This window comes from Cupressus sempervirens, chromosome 3, assembly GCF_028749045.1.
Source record: "Cupressus sempervirens isolate cs-2001-9-10 chromosome 3, ASM2874904v1, whole genome shotgun sequence".
Classification (NCBI taxonomy): domain Eukaryota; kingdom Viridiplantae; phylum Streptophyta; class Pinopsida; order Cupressales; family Cupressaceae; genus Cupressus; species Cupressus sempervirens.
The window spans coordinates 19,508,238-19,530,447 of NC_143120.1; the positions used below are offsets into that span (position 1 = coordinate 19,508,238).

At 33.4% G+C, this 22,210-nt stretch overlaps 1 protein-coding gene across 1 annotated transcript; it reads right to left on the bottom strand.

Moving 5' to 3' along the window:
- Window positions 1-1,439: 1,439 nt before the first annotated feature.
- On the bottom strand, window positions 1,440-19,108 carry LOC149564524 (flavin-containing monooxygenase FMO GS-OX-like 9). Its single transcript, XM_089816194.1, has 8 exons — window positions 18,487-19,108; window positions 15,748-15,818; window positions 6,623-6,781; window positions 6,014-6,096; window positions 5,681-5,816; window positions 5,306-5,479; window positions 3,654-3,813; window positions 1,440-1,720 (listed from the first exon to the last, which is right to left on the bottom strand). The coding sequence occupies exons 1-8, from the start codon at window positions 19,106-19,108 to the stop codon at window positions 1,440-1,442; spliced, it is 1,686 nt and encodes a 561-aa protein (XP_089672320.1).
- Window positions 19,109-22,210: the final 3,102 nt, after the last annotated feature.

Genomic DNA, 22,210 nt, shown 5'->3' on the forward strand with positions numbered 1-22,210 from the left:
TTATCACTCTTCTTGTTGGGCTCCCTCCAAAGCCTTATATGGTAAGTTGAAAAAGCTCCCCAGAGACTTTCTCTAGGCCTCAGATGCAAAATACCATGGTTTCCACTAAGTTGCTTGGGAATATTGTTGCTTCCCCAAAGAGTCTGGCGGTATGGGCCTTATTTTCACTAAACAACAAGGCATTACCTTGTGCATCAAGTGGGTTCTCAGAGCCCTTTTAGGGAATGAAGCCTAGAAGATCCTTCTTTGAAATTGCACCTCCTCTGGTTTTTCTGCTAATAGGCTGATGTAGAAGGGGATAAGGTTTCAGACCCTTCTCATCATCTCAAATCCTATTCAAATTCAAGGCTAATTTGTGGTCAAGAGTATATGGAAAGCTTGGGAAGTTGTTAAGCTATGGCTTCGTTGGCCTAGCAAGGGTTTTAGAAATGGGCTCTCCATGGATCATCACAATTTGTGGTGGTCACCCTTGTTTGCGATCGAGGGTGTGCCACTTGCCAAGATTCAAGGTGTCAGTGCTCTACATTATTTCAAATGTGGCATAAGGACACCCAAAGATCTATTCTCTAGAGTCACAATGAGTACGAGATCTTGGGAAAATCTGCAGGTCTAGTATTGTTTGACTCACCTAGATCGTCAAACATTTGATTTACTGGTCTCTGCTTTTCCCCCTCACTTCACAAGCTAGATATTCAATCTGTCAAGTCTTGGTGGAAGGACTAGAAGTGGTATTTGTATACTCCTCTTGTCAATTACAAGCCTACAATGGGATACTTGTGGTTGATGCCTCATCTACCCAGGGTTGAGTCACTCAACCAACATTGGCACCTTCAATACACACAGCATAATTGGAGATATAGGTTTAATATTAAAAGGAAAGCCATTATTGAGCCGAAGATCGCACACTTTTCCTAGTGTGTCCTCTTCCAAGGCTTGCCTCTAGGACCTTAGCTCAAGCATCTAGATATTCTTGATCCACGGTGTCCATTTTGCAGACAAGCTGAGTCTTTCTTGTACACCTTTTGGTTTTGTCACAGAGCTCAACAATATTGGCTTTGGATACATGACTTTTTTAGGCCCTTTAAGTGAGAGCTATTTTCTTGGCACATGGCCTTGCTTGGGGACTCCATGAGGATACCCTTCAAATTCTCTCAAATTTGGCATGCTTTCAAATTGGAGATTCTATTTTCTTTATGGAAAGATAGAAATGCAGTACTTTTTACTCACACATTTCTTGATATTAATGTGTCTATGTATGCTAAAGCTTGCATTTGCAATAATGTACTATTACAGATTCAAGTACAGGCTAACAAGGTGGCCCACGTGCAAGAGTTTCTCAATCATTAGGGCAATGCTCTGTTATGGTTGTTTAGGTTCCATCATATTCTACTTCAGTGGATTAGACTCCACCTCGTGGTTGCCGTTATGGGCATAGCTCCTCATCCCGCCGCTCGTAGACGCCTCAGTCCTAGGCCCCATGCCACTCTCCTAGTAGCTGGAATGTTCAGTGCCACCTCTCTACCTCTTAGTGGCATGGCTTTGGGTGGTCGAGGTTGCTCTTGCTTCAGTTGGCTGGCCAACTCCTCCAACCTCTGATCCTGAGTGGTCATTCCCCCACCTAGACCTGGCCATTTCGCCTCCCTGGTGGAGGGAGAAGAAAAAGAACAAGCTTCTGTTGTTGCTGACAATGAGTGGGCTCCTCTTGAGCCTTCTTCTAACCCTACAGACAACTGGGGTTTTCATGATAGACATGATCCTCCTTCGTTGGCTAGCACTGCTCTAACTGCTTGAGGGCAATTCTTATATGTGTTTTGATGAATAGTTGTCAAGTGTTTCCAACTTTGAGCCGTGTGAACTTTTGAAGGATGATCTTGTATCCCCAACTCCTTTTTTGTGAATATGTAACTTTACTATTTTATTAATAAAGAAAGACTATATATATATACACATATACATATACATATACATACACACACACACACACACACACACATATATATATATATATATAAAATTTTCACTTACCTTAATTTTCTCTCCAATTCAATAAATTGGAGTTTGGACTTTAATCATTTGATTCTCCTTGTGAACTTGGAGAGTACTTCTTTGGATTATTGAGAATGAAAAATCCTCTTTCAGTGAGCTTGGTTTTGGGGGTGCAAGATCCACTCTAGTGGGTTGTTGATTCCAGTTTGAGTTTTTAATGATTTGCTTGAGTTTGGTGATAAGGGTTCGAAGAAAATGAATATTTATAAGGTATTTTGATTTGGGTTTCTTGTTTTTACTGTGGATTATTTAGTTTTTTTAGCACTCTTCAAATTTCAAGGATTTTTAGGAAACATTTACCACTGTTGGTTGTGCTATTCTATCTACCCTAAGATTCACATTTTGGCTCGTATCTCCGAAAATAAGACAAATATTTTTCTAGATATTGTCTGAAGGGTTTACTTACGGCTAGACGATGAGGGTGCATATATAATATTTCGATTTTGAGTTGGCATTTATATTTTTAGCTCAAATCACTTCTTCCAGGAATTTGTGAAATTGGCTGCAAAATCATCTTTTGGAGGTATCCAAGGGTTCCTAGCTGATCTGAACGAGTTTGAATTGTTAAATAAGTGAGTGGAATTTCTTACTTCAATCGCCCTTGGTGTATGGGGATTCTGGAATTGCTGCAGCGGAGTTTTCTGAAGGTATTTCTTAACTCAGGGAGACATTAAATTCTTTTAGTGTGTGTGATGTTCACACCTCTATCAAATATGCATTCTGCAGGTCTTCAATATGTGTATTCAATCTATCTTTTGATGTTATGTAACATGAATTTGATGAAACCATATATTTATTGGCGATTCTATGCACTTGCTCTTTTACTATGCTATATTTTGAATGCTTTCAAATGTCATTGCATTGAGAATGTGAATGAAAATTGAAAACAATGAAGATGATCAGAAAATAGTGTGTTTCCTTTCCTTATGATCTTTCAAATCAGAAAACAACTTTCACAAAAGAAATCAGGGGTATACATAATAGATTCACAAATCCAAGAGACATACTGGATTGAATTCAATTACAGGTGGAAGAACAATAATAATTTTGTAACAACTATACAAGAGACTCCAAAAAGGATATAATTTATCGATGAGGATAATGTTGGTCATATTTGTAATCTCATACTAATATTAAGCATGAGGGAGAGTACCCATCCCTCCTCCCCTACCCCCAACAAAATTCTCATGGACCCCTGCCTAAGGGCCACTGGCCAATCCTTATAGGTGTCGAGACTTAATAATCAACATACAATAGATAACATAAAAGTAATAAAATAAAGGAATTTACTTAGAAATAAAATCTTTCAAAGTTAGTTTGTATTTAGGACTTGAACTAATATAACTAAGGTTCAAGAACCACAAATCTAATTCCTCTTAATTATGTTATATTCTTTAATTATAAAAGACATCTCATTGCTTCATCATTATGCTAAAGTTATAAAAAAAAGAAATCTAACCTCCAATTTGCATGCTCAGTATACTTTTACTCCTCAATGATAGGCAATATTTGTATTTTCATTCAAATTTATTATAATCTCATCCTATACAACATCATCATAGAGATCTTAGGTAACCCTCATTTTTACAAAACAAATCAACTTTTACATTGGGTTGAAAAAGCTAAATCAAGCAAATCTTGGTCATCCCAAGAATCTTGAAATGTCTCTAGGTTGGACTCAACATTAGCCAGAGTTGCCAAGCAAATTTGTTTCTTCCATTCCTCTAGGCGAGGATAGCAACATTGATCTGCCAACCAATCACAATACTGCACAAAGAGCTCAAGAATATAGCCGAGGTTAACATCAAATCTTTTCTCTAAGCCAATGCTTGAAGTTACATGCCAAATACAAAAGAACAAATTAAAGAAGGCCTTTTATAGTTAGCAATTTAGGTACTAGTCTAAAAATCATGCTACATTAGATCATGTTAAGCATTTTTACTTCTACCTACAAGGTTTTTTTAAGATAATGTTAAGCATTTTTATTTCTATCTAAATAGTTTTTTTAGTTTCATGAATCAACATTGGTATTGTATCTTACGTTGATGAAATGTGGACTTCAACACAAGTTACATTTAGTGCAAAGTAGTGCATCAATTGACAAATAGAATAACCAAGTTGGGTATAAAGAATTCTCAAAATCAAAATTTAAAGAAGAAAATGGAAGGTGAAGAAGAGAAAATTGACACGTTAAGGATTATCATGCTAACTGACAAGCAAATTTGCAAGATGTTGATAGAGCTGAAAGAAAATCATAAGAATTCCATGTATAATCAATACCAAAATATACACAATGCTGCAATCAACAAAGGTATTGATTTTTCTGTGTCTAACATCAACACATGCCTTCAAGGAAGCACTAACGAAAACTTTATAACATTCTCATGCACCATGAATAACATAAATTTGATGAAAATAGAAATATTCAGAAAGTGGCTAACATGAAGAAGTTGGAAGTAAATGGTAATATGAGGAAATCACTGCCAATTACTAGGCACCATCAATTAATGGTCACAATCAACCTTGAGGAGCATCATCTAGTAATTTCTATGATTTTTGGAGAGGTTGGTGATTTAGATGTAATACTTGGAAGCATAGATATTCTTTGAGATGTCAGATAGACCTATGATTCTTGTTCTTAATCATGCTTATTGTTGGTTAAGTAGTTGTTTCAATTATTCTCAAATCCTTACAAATTTATTTTTATTCTTCATTAAGATAGGAAACTCAATATATTCTATGGGGGTTAGATGTATAAGAAGGATGGTAGAAAAACAACAGACATTTTTATTATATAGAGACGTATTCATTATACTTATAGTTATTGTTAGTGATCTGGGATGTGGGCAGTTGTATGTCATTTAGTGTCTTCCATTGTGAATTCTGGCATTTTAATATTATGCAATTGCCATGTATAGATACTCATGATAGAAATAACTAGGATTACATTCAATTGAGTGAATATATCACCTCTTTCTTTCTATTTTATCAAGTAACTTTGTTTAGTGCAAAATGCCATTATCACATGTGAAAATGCATTGACTTTACTACAAAGCCAATTTTTGTCACATAATGTATTGCTCGATACAATATTGGAAGTTAACATGTAGATTTTCAACTCATTTCAATCAAAGATTCCTCTATACTTTATGGTGAAAACTAAACTAGATTATTTGTTGATGAGACATTAATGTAGGAAAAATCAATGCACTTCATAAAAATTGTGAAAAATAAAATAAATCAAGGTATCAAGAGTAACCTCAAAGTTAGAAATATCATGAGTATAATGTTTGGGTATGCCAGCAATGTCCTTAAGCTCATAGAAGTCCTCCACAGATTTAATCATGTCCTTTATTGATGGAAGAACTACCTTGCCTGACAATATTTGTGCTATCCACTTTGATTGTGACTCAAAGAATGGAAAAGCTATGATCTGCAATGAGCCCAAAAATATGGTTATGAAATTTAAGAAGCATATATGAAGAAGAATTCAGGATCATTGCATGGAGATAAATACACAATTGGTTTCTCATAAGGGAGAAGAATGGAATCATTCTGGCATTCCCCATAACTGGACCTATTGTAAGTATCATATAATGAACATGAACATTCAAAGATTTTAGTCTGTACAAACCTTGCATGGAATTCCAACAAATGAAAGAGATGGAGCTAACAAAGGTGGAAAAATATGTTCATATAATGGTCCTACACGATCATCATCCACTGTAATAATGCCCTTTGTATCGAGAAATGGGAAAGCATAAGAATACCTATAAAAATGAGACAGTGTCAGCACAAAGTGGGTGTAACTCTTAAGTACTCTAAAAAATACCATTAATCACAGACACAAAAGACATAGGACATAATGTATTGCCCAAACCATTTGTACTAACAATAAGACTTGATGCATGATGAGAAGTTCTCTAGAAGAAACATAACTATTAGCAACTAAACTGGCCCGTCTTACCCAGTGCAATGTATAATACAGTCTGCAGTAATAGATGAATCATCTTGGAAAGCCACAAGTCCATTGTCTTTAAGAGATTTCACCTGGGTAATGAGAAAGTACACATTAGTTTGAGAAATCATGGTAGAAAAAGAGTTTGTAATTTACATGTTGCTAACTTGTGATATTGCTATCAAGATTCAACTCTATACTATTTTGAGTCAAACTCATTGACCCATGTTTCATGATTAGTGGTTAATATGAACCCATATCTCATGAGAATGAATGGAACACTCAACACTCATTAGATCTAGGTGATGCTCACATAGGTGAAGCACCTAGATTTCCTAGGAGGTCACCCATCCCAGTATTACTCCAATGAGCGCTAAGTGTTCAATTCATTCTCATGAGAGATGGGTTCATGTGAACCACTACTCATGAAACATAGGTCAATGAGTCTGGCTCAAAAAACTACACAATTGAATCCTGAGAGCAATATCACAATTTCACCTACTTATCAGTGTGGGTAAATCTCAAAAATAAATTTGTATATTAAGTTTTTGTTTCATTCCACCACATATATTACATCCATTTCTATCTGAATGAGTTGGAAAGTTAAGAATATTGTACCATAGGTTTGAGATAAAAATTTGGATGATTAGCCTGGATTTTTTGTATTCCCTCTGTAACATCCAAAGACTTTGAAGACAAGTGTACTTCTTTGGCCACAACAAGCAATTCCAGTGAGATACCTTGACCACTTTGTGAATTCCCTATAATCACTACAACCTGCATTCATGCAATGAAGAATATATCTCAAACATTTGCATTCCAGTACAGTATGGCCCCGCCTCTTCAATTGCACAGTAAAATAATAATTTTATATTGTGATATTCATTGGATATATTGGAAGAGGATATCTCTAAACACCAAAAAGAATATCCATGACGACCATCAATTAAAAAACATATTTAGAAATAGGGAAATATGATAGGAAACAACTTATGTGAAAGAATTGCTTTTTAGTTAGAAATGATATGAATGTAAATAACATAGAAGGAACATTTGCTAAGTAAAATCCCATGCATACTATTAATATTATGGCTTTATTAATTGGGCTGTCCATTCCAAATAGAACAAATGAATTCCAAAATAGCCTTCCTAGATTATTTCTACATGCTAGAGAGAAAATTGAGCTAAATAACATAAAATTATCTATCAATCTCAAAATAAGAAAGAGAAAAGGAAGGCTTGTTACTACTAGAAAATGGGACAACAGTGAGACAAAAAACTAGCCAAACACCGCGTGTCGTAGATGGAAAGGGACTCTTGTATTGCAACATCACTTGTCAAAAAATTTCATTTCCTATATTAATAAATGAAGATCCCATTGCTACCAAAAATGTAATGGTATCTTTTTGTTGTTAGAGAGTAATTTCTTCTTGATAAGGGAGGATTTTCTTTCAATTGCAACATGCGAAAGCCTTAATGCACACCAAGATATCTTAACAAGATATCAACTTGTAGTATAGTTGTTGTAATGTTAAGTATTCTTAAGAATATGAAAATCATTTAGAAAAATATCTTTTGGAAAACAACCATGTAAATGTTTTAAAGTCAACTTTTCAAATCACTCTTTGTGATTCAACATTAGAGCTTTCCCAGCCTTTATCATGTTTTCAAACTCAATGGTTATTGTAAAAGAAAAATCCTGAGAGGCTAGAGCCTTTAAATGTGCTAAAATGTACTAATCCTATTACCAAATTGCATGTTACCTCCCATATCATGACTATCCCCTTATTGTAGGCCTCTCCAATAAGATCTCCAAGTTTCTTTCGTAAAACAATATCACTTGAGCTTTTAAACCCATCTCCACCATTGGTAGACTCATCCCCTCCATTAAAGATCCACTACCTCCTTTTCTCCACTCGAGCGTTTACAAGATTGAGTGTTTGTTTGGAACCCTTTATATTGGAGAAACCATTAATTAGCATTACAATAAAGGAGTATAGTGTGTATATAAGGTTGGATCCCATCTCCAAGACTACCCTAGCCAAGGTTGCATGGGTACTCATACCCACACCTTGGTACCCTAGTACTAGGTACATGTATTACAAGTATTAGGTACTCAGTGGAGAGAATCATAGTTAAGGACCTTGATTAAGATTTTTGATTTTTTGGGGTTTTCTTGTTTTCATATCAGCTTGTTGTTTATCAAGCTTAATTCAACACCTAATATGTTTGAAACTTTGATCCAACAATATTGATTAACAATAAACTTTATCATTATTCAAGTAAGAAGTTTATCATTTGTAATATGTCATTGTCATATGATTTATGATCTTCTTGTTCATATTTAAAGTCTTCCTTCTCTATGCATCTAAACATTTGTCATCTTTGTTATTACAAACATATAGAAAATCTGAAACTGAAAAGAATACATTACATTCACAAACTTTTTCTGGTTTTGAAAAACCATTGTCATGACTTATTATTTCATATTTTCTATAAATATAAAATTATAATTTTATTTTTTTGACATACCCAAGTAATCAAATCATTGAAGTTGAAGATGCATATGAATAAGTTATCACACAACTTACAAAGAAACGGTTTACATGTGTTTACTATAACAATCATGTGATTTATATATGTTTCCTCCATTAGGAGATCATACATATGTTCTTTGATAACTTTGTAAATCATACAATAAACTTTCAATGGAAGCGATCCTTGTAGAAGATGACCTAAAATAAATAAGATCTTATAAATATAGAAGAAATTGATCAAATAAGATGTGTGTGAGAGATTGTATTACTTCATATGTTGGAAATAGAGGAGTGAAGTTGATGAATGGACACATTAAGTGAGCTTATACTTTGCATATATTGTAACAAAATGATATAAATTTTGTGATGTGCAAAGTTACTGTTCATGCCCAAATGCTAATACAGGTGTTGACCAACTGGAGACTCAACTTCCTATTGACTGATGGAAATAATATATCAATCACAAGCCCTTTGTGCATAATATAATATGAGAAACCAAGAAATATAAGAGATTGCATTCAAGGATGAAATAATTTGATGTGTGTAGTAATGAGACTAAAGAGTGAGAGAAAACCCTAAAAAATGGAGTAAGTGGAAATTTTACATTGTGGGGGGAATTATAATCAATGTTTTATTCTCATTGTTTGAAAAATTCTTACATGGAGACAATTTTCTAATTTGTTGCATTTGGAACCTCACTGGAGCAACTTGTATCACTAATCTGTTTATGTTGAGATAAGTATTTTTGAGTATTACATTTATCTATTCACAGTATTCTTTCTATCTGTATTTCTATACATGCTATAAGATTTATTTACCTTGATCTTTTCCCTTATGTCTAAGGATATTTTTTGCAGGAAAAGGTCGGTACCTTACATATACTACCAAATATAAGTGTAGACTCAATCTTATGACAATAGCTCTAAAGAAATTGTGATCTAGAATTCATTAGTCATATGATGACCAGGTTGTATAAAGTGAGACTCTTGAAGCAAAAATTCACGATGACTCCGATTATGAGTATCCTTCTATATTAAGAGGGAGTCTAACACTTCTTCAAAGGCAACGTAAGAGCTCAAAATATTGATATTTAGATGGAGTCTAAAAATGTGTGTATGACTACATGATTTTAATGGGCCTATCTCTATGTACATAATGAGGAAGTAATGACTTATCACCAAAAAGTCAACAAGACCGATATCATATTCAAAGAGAGTTTGACAGACATCCTTAGGCGAAGAGAGTTCTATGGGAGTAACTAGAGGACTTGACTTGCTAGGATTGTTGTTCAGAGGAAGAAATTTGAAGTATGATTTCTTCTCTATAAGGGGCAATTTTTTAAGTGAAATTCCTTGAAATGCATTCTTCTTTGTGAGAGAGAATTGAGGTGAAAGCCCTTGTACCACCCTCTAAATTGGTTCTTGGTGGTCACTATTTCACATATGATATGTAAAGAAAGGTGATGATCTTTCATTGACATATATAAAAAGAAGGTAATCATTGTAAGGTGGGGATCTTATAAATGGTAGACCTATTATCATGACAAACTTCATTAAGTTGTTGTCCCAGAGTATTGGAAGTCATGAAAACAAACCTATCATGATTAGACTTCATTAAATTGTTGTCCCAGAGTTCTAGAGATCATCATACTTGTTATGATAGAGACCATGACATTGTGATTCTTGTTAAGTTGTTATCCCAGAGTGCCAAAAAACCTATTCTTTTGGAAAGCGTCAAGGATTTGATGCTAGTGCGCATACCAAAAGAATATATGTATGATGAATATCATATGATTGATATTTCTTGTTGAATGATACTTCGGATTATATTAAATGATAAAATCTAAGTTGATGGATTTATGTTGATATCCCTAAATATGTCATTCCATGAATATCATACTGAGATGATATCGCTTCATATACTTGAGAGTATAATGTGTTCTACAAATCTTCCCTAGTTAAAGGGAGTGTTAAGGTTGTAGCTTCAGGAAGATTGATTCGATTACAGATACATTATTGTTATTGGTAAATAATCATTTCCTATATATACTTATCCATGTTTTATATATATATATATATATATATATATATAATATTATTTTTATTAATATATTATTATTAATTAAATGATGATTAAACCATAGAGACATGTCTCCTCCTCTCATATTTATATAAGATTCAAATATGCATTTGGAACATATCAATTATAATGACAATGTTAGTACATTTATAGAAAATGATCCATGTTACTCAACATTTTCAAACTTAACATGCAACTACCATTATAATGTTCTAGCTTTTCAAACTTACTTGTATCACTAGTCATATGATGTGAGAAATCACTATCAATTATCCATTTATCATTCTTACTTATATGTGAGATTAAAGAAGTTTTCTCAAACTTTTCATTTTTATCAGATTCATCTTTCATTGCAACATTTACAACTTCTTCATCATGTTCATTAGAATCACTATTAGAACCATATTTTTTAGAAATGTAATAGGATTTCTTTCCTTTTCCTTTGTAGTATTTATTACCTTGGTTGTCTCTATTGTCTTTGCTTCCTTAGTCTTTTTTTATCTTTTCTTTCCTCCTCATCTTTGTCAGGACATCTTGCAACAATATGACTAATTTTGTTACATGTATAAAAAATTATAGAAAGTTTACCTTTGTATCTGCCTTTTCCTCTTGGTAGTCTTCTTTCCAATAATGCTTCTAGATCATCAAGGTCATCGTCTAATTCACTATCTATAGGCTTACTTTTTGAAATTTTCTTCCTTTTGGATCCATCAAGATTTAGTTGATAGTTGAAAAAAAACTCAACACTAGAAGGTACGTATAGTTATCAAATCTGATAATTCAAATGCAGCGAGTCTACCAATTAGACTATCCAAGGCTAGATCATTGCTAGGCGTACATCTTAGTTCTTGTATTGTAGATACTCTAATTGCATAGATAGGAAGCAAAGTCCTCAATACCTTTCTTATCATAGTCTCATCAAATATGTCTTCTCCAACACCTTTAATTACAATCATGACCTCTTTTATTCTGCCAAAATATCATGCAACAATTTCTCCTTCTTTCATTCTCAAGTCACTTTTAGCTTTAGCCTTTAACACATTTTTGTCTCCTCCATGAATTTGTGCCAACTTATCCCATATTTTCTTTGCAGTAGTGAAATCCTTCACATCATCAAATTTAGCACGACTCAAAGAAGATGTCACATCTATCATGTCATTTTATTGTGCTCCTATTTCTATTTTATTTTCTCAATTGTCATGGGTTCCAAGTAGTATAGTGCAGAATCTGCAACTCCACATAGATACAATCTCATCAAGAATTGTCATGTTGGGAAGTTCTCTTTATTTAGCTTGGGAACTTCTCTCTTGTACATCTTGATCTTTATCTTAAGTCCCTTCAAACTTTTCTTACAAGCACCAATTCTTTGATACCAATTGTTAGAATGATTATAATTACTAAGAGGGGGGTGAATCAATTATCCTCATGTCTAGATGTACCAATTTAGCTTTTAACAACTTCAAATAACTTATTCAAACTCATAAATTCGCTTAGCTAAAATAAAAATTCATCAGTAATCCAACTTATTCATCCAACGCTTAGCACTCTGTTTAGTAAATGTCGAATAAAAGAAATAAATAATAGTAAATAACATGCAACATAAAAAATAACATTCACACAAGTATGACACCAGGATTTAACATGGATACCCAATTTGGAAAAACCTGCCAAGTAACATGATCTCACTTTTTACTCTTTTGAAGTTAGCTTGGTTAAGAGCCAACTGTATTAAAGGTTACAAAACACATTGTTAGGTGTGACCCTGTTAAAGGATTTAATCACTTTGTGAGGAGTGGCCTTGTTAGAGGTCTTTAGATCATTCCATTAGAATGAAACCTTGATTAAAGGATTTACAATATGAATTTTAGGTCAACCTTCATTAAAGGATTTTACCAAGGTAAACTTTAAGAAACCCCCCTTCAGAAAAAAGATGTAAATTATTGGCAAATCTTTCATTATTTTGAAAAAATAGATTATTTTTATTTGCGAATCTCTCAATTTTTTTAATTTTAAATATTATTTACATTGGCGATTATTTTGGAATCATAATTTTTGAGTAGAAAATATTGGTGAATCTTAATAATAATAGGAAGTTTGCTAATCGTCATGGAATATTACAAATCAAAATTGAATATGTTTTATCCCATGGAAATTATGAGGATAATTACATTATATTTTAAATCAATAGTGAAAACTAAATATTGGTAATATATCCCTAAAGTAACTAATAATTATGATAATTATTGATGAATTAATTTTAATTTCTTTGATAATATATAATATTTAGGTGAATCAAATCTAATCATGTATCGAATATTGTGGCGAATCTTTGAGTTTAAATTTTTTAATAAAATAAATTATTGAAATTTTTAAAATATTTTAGAACCAAATTTAATAAAAATTTGGCGATTTAGGTTGCATTAAATCTTAATTTATTAGCCAAATTATAACAATTTTTTTCTAAAATTCTTAAAATTATGAATATTTGCCACTAAAAAACACCATAGATTTTACTACCACAATAGTTAGAAAGTAACAACTAGGTTTGATCTGATAAAATACAACTCACTTTGCAAATTTAGATCTCTATTCCTCTCCTCATAGTTCATTTACTGGACTTTGTCACATTCTCCATCTCTGATCTACTTGGAAACCCTTCAAACAATCACTCATCACAAGCTTCTTACTTTTCTTCTGATACTCTGTTATTCAAAGGTTCTTTACAAATTCACCAATTGAAAACCATAAAACACCTCTTGTACCTCCTTAAATAGGTAGCTTTGATCTTTTTTTTGCTTAAACATCACCGTAGATCTTAAGGTTTTATCAGATTCATTGAATTTGTCCATCAATTTTTCCTTCCTCTCCTTTCTTGAAACTTTTGGAAACTTTGTATTAAAAATTCACCTTAAATTGCTTAACAAATTCTATTCATGCATTAAATATGCCATCTCGTCAATCCTTATCATTTATACATTTTGACCTATTTGTAAATTTGACTATCTTGGCCTCAAATCTTGATTCTTTCTCAAGCTATTAAAATGCTGACACTTGGTCATCACTATGTTTTTCATCTCGGCCATCACTAGGTAGCTTAGTCTCTATTAATCTTGTCTTGCTTCGATTACACTTACTCACTCGACATCCACTATGCTTGGTTGCTACTACAGTTTTCTCTTCATCTTGCTCGACCATAACTATCACTCAGCTTATACTGTAACATTGATTGTAGAGAAAGATGGTGAATGGATGGGTCAAGTTTGAGTCTAGATTTGGTGAAGATGAGGTAGTTTGGAGATGTATCCAATAGTTGTTAAGTTTACAAAAGTCTCTTTTCTCATAATTTCTTTGTAAAGTGAGACTAATTAGGCCTATTAGCCCTTTTAGCCCTATTGGGGTTTGGTGGTTAGAAAGTGGAACCTAGACTTGAAACTTGGGGATTTGATGGAGTATCCAAAAGGGTATTCAAATCTGTGGTTAGTTGTATGATTCCTTGGAATTTTTTTCCTTTAATCCCTAAAAAATGCTAAGGAAGACCTACTAGAATTAGGCCTAATCACTTGGACCTAATAGTCCAATTTTGCAAGAAGTCAACAGGTGTGTCTTGAGGGATCCAAAAGAGTTTGTTTGATCACTTGGGAAGTAAGAGGGACTCAATCAACTTATGAAGGTGCTGGGAAGTCAAGTTGGCATTACTTTACCCTAGGAGGGTGTGAAGACTTGTCTAGGTGTAAGTCATTTTGGAGCATTGAAATGGTGGGAAGTTCTTGGAGTGCTTAGGGGGTTAGTGTGAGGGATTGAGAAAGCCTATTAGAGTAGTGTGGAGTACTTCATTGGAAACCAAGTCAAACATAGGATTGCACCCCTATCTTGTTAAGAGGGTTGTGTTTTTTTTCCTAGGCTCCCCATCACATATTGGTAGTGGAAAGCCTTTGTGATTTGATATGGAAATGAAAATGGATCATTTTATTATCTATGATATCAAGCAAAATATTTATGGATCTACATATGACTTATAATATCATGAGACTATTTGGTATAATATATTGCATGTATGAGGTACTTAATTGTGCTATAGATGAGGCATGCATATTCTACTCCTTAGAGGATTTGAACTTGTGACCACTTTTAAGAGTACATGTTCTCTGCTACTAAATCAATCGATACAAGAAATTTCTCTAACTAACCATTTCAATTAGAGAAGGTAGTTCATGATCAATAGTCATTGAGGGAAGTGTACTAGGTGTAAACATAGTTGAGCAATGCATGTCTTGAATTAGTTTGTTCGGATTATTCAAAATATTTTAGCAAAGGTACAAGACTAGTGTGGAATATAAAAAATATGGCTCCTACATGAAGTTTTGGTATTGTTTATTAGTAAGGGAGGTTGATATACTTTTAACTAATGGTCAACACAATTCAAAAGATGACAATTGTTTTTGGGTTTACATATGATAATAATGATATAGAACTACTTCACACTCCTTGCAAAAGATCTCTAGCTATACTACCAACAAAACATGAATACCTACCCCTATAGATTTTGAATTCAGTAATTCATATTTTTTACTTTTATTTTTTTTAAGGCTAAACTAACTCTAGAAATCTCTAAAGAAGGACCCACCATGGAATGGACCTGATGTCACGTAGAGGAACGTAGGTGCTAGCATGGAATGGCGGGTAAAAACCTTTAAAAAGAACAATAATTAAAGAAAATACCTATTTATGATCAAACCTATCGTATCAACACATAAATTCACATAAATCAACAAATGGAAAAGATAGACAGAATCTAACAGCAAAACATTGAACATGCATTCTAACAATGTAGCACTAAGGGTTAAGCTGATCATTAGATGTAGTAGTTGATTGGTTATGATCTAATGATAATAGTTATACAAACAATCATTCAGTTCATATATGTATTGATGTAAACGTTTCTGATTACTTATAATCTCGCATATTCACTATTCTGAGCCTTTCACCCAATAAAAGTCAAGTAACATGGGAAATAGATTAACCTGATAAGTTCAGAAATTGATTGAATCGGGTCGGTCAAGAAGCCTCTATGAATAGTGATTAGCAGTTAGTATATAGATGTGTATATCTAAGGAAAAAATACAATACCTCGTTGTAGAATGGATCTGGAACACGATAGTTATGGCTGTGTATTTGCCTTCCTGGCCATCTATCCATTCCTACACATTTTGATTTCAACGAAAAAAACAGAATTTAATGACCCTTTTCACCAAAAGAAGAATCACTACTTTAATCTTCAAGAAATAGATGAAGAATGTTTCAAACAGCAAAATCCTCTGAAAAACAATAGTTTCTATATAAAAGAATGCGCCCACTACAAAAGCATTCCAATAACTACAGTAGAACATTATAGTGCAGAGGGATAAGATATTTGTGTTAGGTTTATTACATTAATTAGGTTAGTTTTTGTGTTTAGATTAGATAAATAAAGTTAGTTCAATATATAGTTGTGGGAAATTTCCGTAAGTGGTTGCTGTAAGGGGAAATAAAACTATATAAAGATGCTCAGACATCAATGTAAATGATTCAATATTATTCGTGTATTATTCTAGTATCATTTCAATGTCATTTTCATTATCAATTCTTAATGTATCCTAAAAATCTGAATCAATAGTTTCTCTTTCATTTCATATTTTCAGTTTCACATTCTTTGGGCCTGTTACAGTGGTATAGAGCAAGATATATAGGCAATGGAGAGTTAATGATGAGATGAAAATGTGTTGTGACCAGCAGTGACGATAATGTTTGTATGCAACAGTTAAGTTGGCATTGCATTCATTATAAATGTAAGAGGAATGATTCTGATATTTTGTTTGGCCTTTCATAATTTGTAAGTTGCTTTGGGTCATATGCTCTTGGAGAACCATTTCCTACAGCCTTGGATGCATTTTAATTTGTAAGCAGTGTTCACTTTTCTATTGTGCATTTTATTTAAGTTGCTTGATTTTCTTTCAAATCAATCAAGAAGAAAATGGATAAAATGTCTACTATTGCTAAGTTTGAAGGTTTTGAATTCTACATATGGCAAATTAAGATACAGTTTTTTTTGGTTGAAAAAAATCTATGGGATATTGTACGTGGATTGGTGAAAAAGCTACAAGTTTTTTGCTATAAAGAATATAAGTAAATAGGAGGTTGGAGGAAATGGAGGTTGGAGGATTTTTATCATCTCAAGCTAGCTTCTCGCTTGGAGATGATTACTGCATGAGAGGCAACTATTTGTGTCCCTATAAAGTTGGGGCTTGGCCAATTCCTCCCTAAAGATAAGAGGGGAATTGATAGATTTGTGTCCCTAAAGAAAAGAGGAGGCTTGGCTACGTGATTTTCCTTCTACTGAGTAAGGAGGGGCAAGATTTCAAGAATGGCGTTTGAGACACTCGGAGGAGATGTCAACTTTCAGAGGAAAGATGTCCAAACATATTAGTGGTGATTGTTTCTACGGCACTTGAGGAGGCATTAGACACACTCGAAGGAGATGTGGACTTTCGGAGGAAAGGCGTCTCATGTGCAGCACCACAGGTGGCATCAAGCACACTCCATGGAGATGTGAAAATGTGGAGGAACTATGTCTCGTTGTGTAAAAGAGGTAGAAACAATGTTTTTATGAGGCCAATTTCAGGATTTGCAATCTGAAGTTGGGATATGAGGGCAACTTTAGGATTAGGATTTGAAATCTGAAGTTGCGGAGAAAGATTGGTGAAGGAGCTCAACTTTAGGATTAGGCTTTGCAATCTGAAGTTGCAGATTACTTTCAAAGATTGGTGAAGGAGCTTCATCGAAGGCTTTTCAATTTTGTTAGATTAATGTAATAAGGGGGGGAATTTTGGACTTATTACATTAATTAGGTTAGCAAGAATGATTGTTGAATTAATGTAATAAGGGAGAATGTTAGGTTTATTACATTAATTAGGTTAGTTTTTGTGTTTAGATTAGATAAATAAAGTTAGTTCAATATATAGTTGTGGGAAGTTATTCCCGTAAGTGGTTGCTGTAAGGGGAAATAAAACTATATAAAGATGCCCAGACATCAATGTAAATGATTCAATATTATTCGTGTATTATTCTAGTATCATTTCAATGTCATTTTAATTATCAATTCTTTATGTTTTGGAATGTATCCTAAAAATCTGAATCAATAGTTTCTCTTTCATTTCATATTTTCAGTTTCACATTCTTTGGACCTGTTACAATTTGAGATGGCAAACTTAAACAGCAGATGATAATGAGTATGGCCCATCTATCGGATGAACTATTTTAATAAGTCAAAGTGTTTAAAAGATTGCATTATATAAAATATATAATATCAATAAAATATATGTAGAATGAATAAATTCATCTAACTACAAAACACAAACATAGATATAAAAAACGATTCTCGTATCAAATTCACGTGGAGGAAGGAGGACTATGGCAAGAAAATAACGAATACAATTCCATCTAATATCATTCAATTTGGGCTGGCTTCAACAATACATCATCAAGTGAAAGAATGTTGTATATATCCACTATTTATATATACTTATTTTAGATAATCATAATTATGTATGTTTTGAAATATGTAATACAAGGACATTAAGATCAAATGGCACCATCTAAACTTTGATTTGAATACATAGTTTATATGTGAAATAATATGGAAAGGATCTTTATAATTACTGTGATTCAAGGACACAAGTTCGAATGGCATAATCTAAGCTTATGGATGGTTTGTCTAGTACAGTTTCTTCAGTAAGATCTATTTATTCCAGATAAACTATTTAAACAAATCAAAACTTAAACTATATTGTTCACTTTATTTGAATCAAAATAACCATGCCCAATCATCACCTGGGATCTGAGCTATCCTGGGCTGAGTGTAATGTCCATTGCAAACAACCACACCATCAAAGACTTGCTCAATTACTTCCTCTGATTCAGCTCCTTCCAAACTCGCCACCTTTCTCCTGCATCTCACCAACCACTTCATATTCTGCCCATTCATTTTCCTTCCATCATCATCATCATCCAACAACTTTCCTCCCTCATCCATCATCCCCACATACTCCACAAAAGTATTAAAGTTAATCAAAGGCAAAATATTGAAGTCTTGAGCAAAATCCTTGAGATAGAGTAACAGCTCTGTGTGGCTTGGAAACCTCCTTCCATCTCTGCCTTCTTTGACTGAAAATGGGTAATCAGAAAAGCCCATGGTCTCTCTGGATGAGATGAGGCGAAGAGAAGCATAAATACTGCTGTGGACCTTTCTTATTGGGTTCAATCCAAGTGGATCATCATCTTCAACGTTGGGATCGTACAACCAATTGCCACCCATATCATGTTTTTGCTCATACACGGTCACTGAATGCCCCTCTCTCCTCAGCTCCCTTGCAGCTATGAGCCCAGCTGGCCCCGCTCCAATAACACACATATTCCACTTCCTCGTGATGTACTCACTTGTTGTTGTTGCCATCTTCCCAACTTTGTAGAATGAGCAACAAGATCTGCAATTTCATGTACTTCTTCCCTTCCTATCTTTCAATATATGGTGCAACATAGAAGTCGCTCATTTCTCTGAAATGCAAAATGTGAGAAACATGATGTACCTTCTTTTGGTTACTTTTGTTGTTGAATTTTTTTTGCTGTTAGGGTTTAAACCTTATTTTGATACTTTGGTTTTTGGAGTTTTGCTGTTGTCAGGGTTTAAAATTGTCCAGCAGCTTCATGAGTTGTATTTAGCAATTTTTTAATGTCTGTTCAGACATTGCATCTTGGACGGCAGGCATTAAACAAAGGACTTGATTATTTATAGTATGGATTGCAACAAGTGTGCTAATTATGGATAATCCTGAAGTTAGCCTGTGGTGGTTGATGAACATAGTTTCAGAGTGGTGGTTAACAATTGACGTTGGAGACAGACTTTCAAACATGGGAATCTAATGATTTGAGTAGAATATAAGTCAAGCACATTTTCAAAGGTATATCACACTTCCCCGCCTCAACCAATAAAAATAAAAAAATTGGAAATTTAGAATGAAGACATAGTAAGGTAGTTGATTTGTTTTTATTTATTTGTTTAGTAGTCAATAATTATTTTTACATATTATTTTTATTGAAAAAAATAAAATAATAATTCTCTTAACTTTATCATTTTTATTTGATGAAGTTCTTTTTTATCAATAAATTACATACTAGTTACAATTCACAAAAAAAGGGCTGGGGGATAGAAGATCACCTAGTGAGAGTTCACAACTATTCATCAAAAAAATATATTAAGCAACCTCAGGCTGCCAAAGCAGTGCTAGCTGAAGGGGGTGGTTCATCACAATCATGGCAACCCTAGTCATCCCTCGGATTGGCAGGCGGGTTGGGGACAGTCCAACCATCAACAACATCATCAGGGGCCAGGTCACCATCCTTTGTATTAGCTCGCGGGGGTGAAATAGCCAACTCCAAGTGAAAAGGCCATTTGCTAGAAACCACACGAGAAGCACCAGGAGGGGGAGCCACTAGACCTAGGGACCAACCTGAGCCACGACAAGGTGGAGAAGCCGAGCGACGACGCCAACCACCATTGCCACCACTAGGAGAGTAGTAGCGAGAACCCTGTGAGCATGGTGTGTGAGAGTGGTGTGCAGAAGAGTTGCACCCCCAGAAGTGGCTCTTGGGTGGAGTGTGATCTGCTAACTTTATCGTTTTGAATTATGGTTGATTATTGACTTTCTATAATTTTATTAAGAAAGGAATGAATATATATTAACAAATTTTAATTCTAAAATAAAATAATCTAGGTAATGACTTCTAATAGGATCTTACTTAAATTCTCATAAAATTTGTATTTTTATGATATTTGTTTCATATTGAGAGGGTCAAAATCTCTATCATTTAAAATTACAAGTAACACTTAGATTATTTCCCCTTATGTGTCAAATCTTGTAATGGTCTCATATCTATCTATATGGGGATTCTTTTGTCCTAATATGAGGGATTTACTTCCCCCCCCCCCTTGTACACACTCCTTACTAGCACACTGCGTACCTTCCTTACCTAAAAAACATAAAGAGTTCTCATCTACTTTACTAATATTATTACCACATAACATTAATTATAATATGTTATATATAATAATAAGAAAAATAATTCTATATAAGGGATGTATATCTATATGTATCCCTTATCAATATTATATATTTCCTTACAATATAAATTATACATGTCATTTTATACCTTAGCTATTTAATATAATTATAATTGCATGTTAACCATTTAACAGTATAATGTTATATAATATATTAACTTTTTCTTTTAGGAACATACATAAACATATTTGTTTATAAGTACACATACTAACATATATCTTTGTTAGTAAAGGACCAAACATGTGGAACTTATCAGGGTCCACCATACTCCTTTCGACAGTATATGGACATATACAAAAACAAAAATAATCCTTCCTATTTATTAGGTGCTTGGAGTTTGGCGGTGGGTATGATGTACCTTTCCACGTGCAAGACAACGTGGTCCCCTTCCCATTAGTCAAAGATCTTTGCAAATTTAGAACTTCCTTGTTTGTTATTTTTCTAATCATTTACTTTGGCCAATCACCACTGCGGAGTTGGACGTTGTACTTTTACTTGCTTTTCTTTTTCTCTATTTTCTTTGGTGACCATGACTTGTCATGTTTGGTGGATATATATATATAGTTTGAAAGAAAGACATGTATCCCTTGTATCCCTTTAGGCGTTTGGTTCAGTTTTATCATTTTTCTCAAGTTACTAACCTAATTATTATTATATTCTATGGTCATTGGTTATTTTATTAGATGATTTAACGATAATAAGTATATTCCTTATTACTTGATCATTAGCATTGGTTATCAATAATATAATTACTATAATTATTTACATTAAAGTATAAAAAATGGATTAAGAAAATGTGTTATTAAATAGAAAATTATTATATGTATTATTAGATTCAGTATATTTGTATGTACATTATTGGAAGTCCTTTCATTTGAACTGATCCTAAATTATAACATTAGTTTATATCTTATAGGCACTATCTATTATGTATTATTATTAGGGCTCATGGCAAGTCTGTACTTCCTCAAATTGTTTGAACTCAAGCAATTTTTATTTCTTACACTATATCCAATAGCTTAGACATTAAACTACTTAAAAATCAATAGCTTTGATTATTTTTAAAGTGATTCTTATGACTTGATCATTCTAGTCCAAACTATTAAAATAATGATCACACTCAATAGAATCGTCAAGTACCATCATGACCCCAACATGGAGGTTGTCAATAATTGAAAGATGTCCATCCATTACAATGTAAACAACTTAACTAATTTTGAGTACTAATATATATCTTATAATGCCTCTAGTGATTAGCACATATTTTAACCTTGATTTCCATACTTCCCTCCTATACTAAGTGGATTTACTTATCGTAGGGCACTTGACACCAGTATATCCTCTGGTTTTACTCTACCTCTCCCTACATAACACCATATATCAACTCTCGACAGTTTAGTAAGCGATTAAGAGAATTGGATGAAACATCATGTTAG

Excerpts from the sequence above, each read along its gene's own strand:
- LOC149564524 (XM_089816194.1), bottom strand. The coding sequence starts at position 19,108 with ATGGCAACAACAACAAGTGAGTACATCACGAGGAAGTGGAATATGTGT. Across the intron at positions 5,480-5,680 it reads TTGTTGGAATTCCATGCAAG|ATCATAGCTTTTCCATTCTT; the intron begins GTTTGTACAGAC and ends GGCTCATTGCAG. Across the intron at positions 1,721-3,653 it reads TTTAGCTTTTTCAACCCAAT|GGTTAGAAGAAGGCTCAAGA; the intron begins GTAAAAGTTGAT and ends AGTTGTCTGTAG.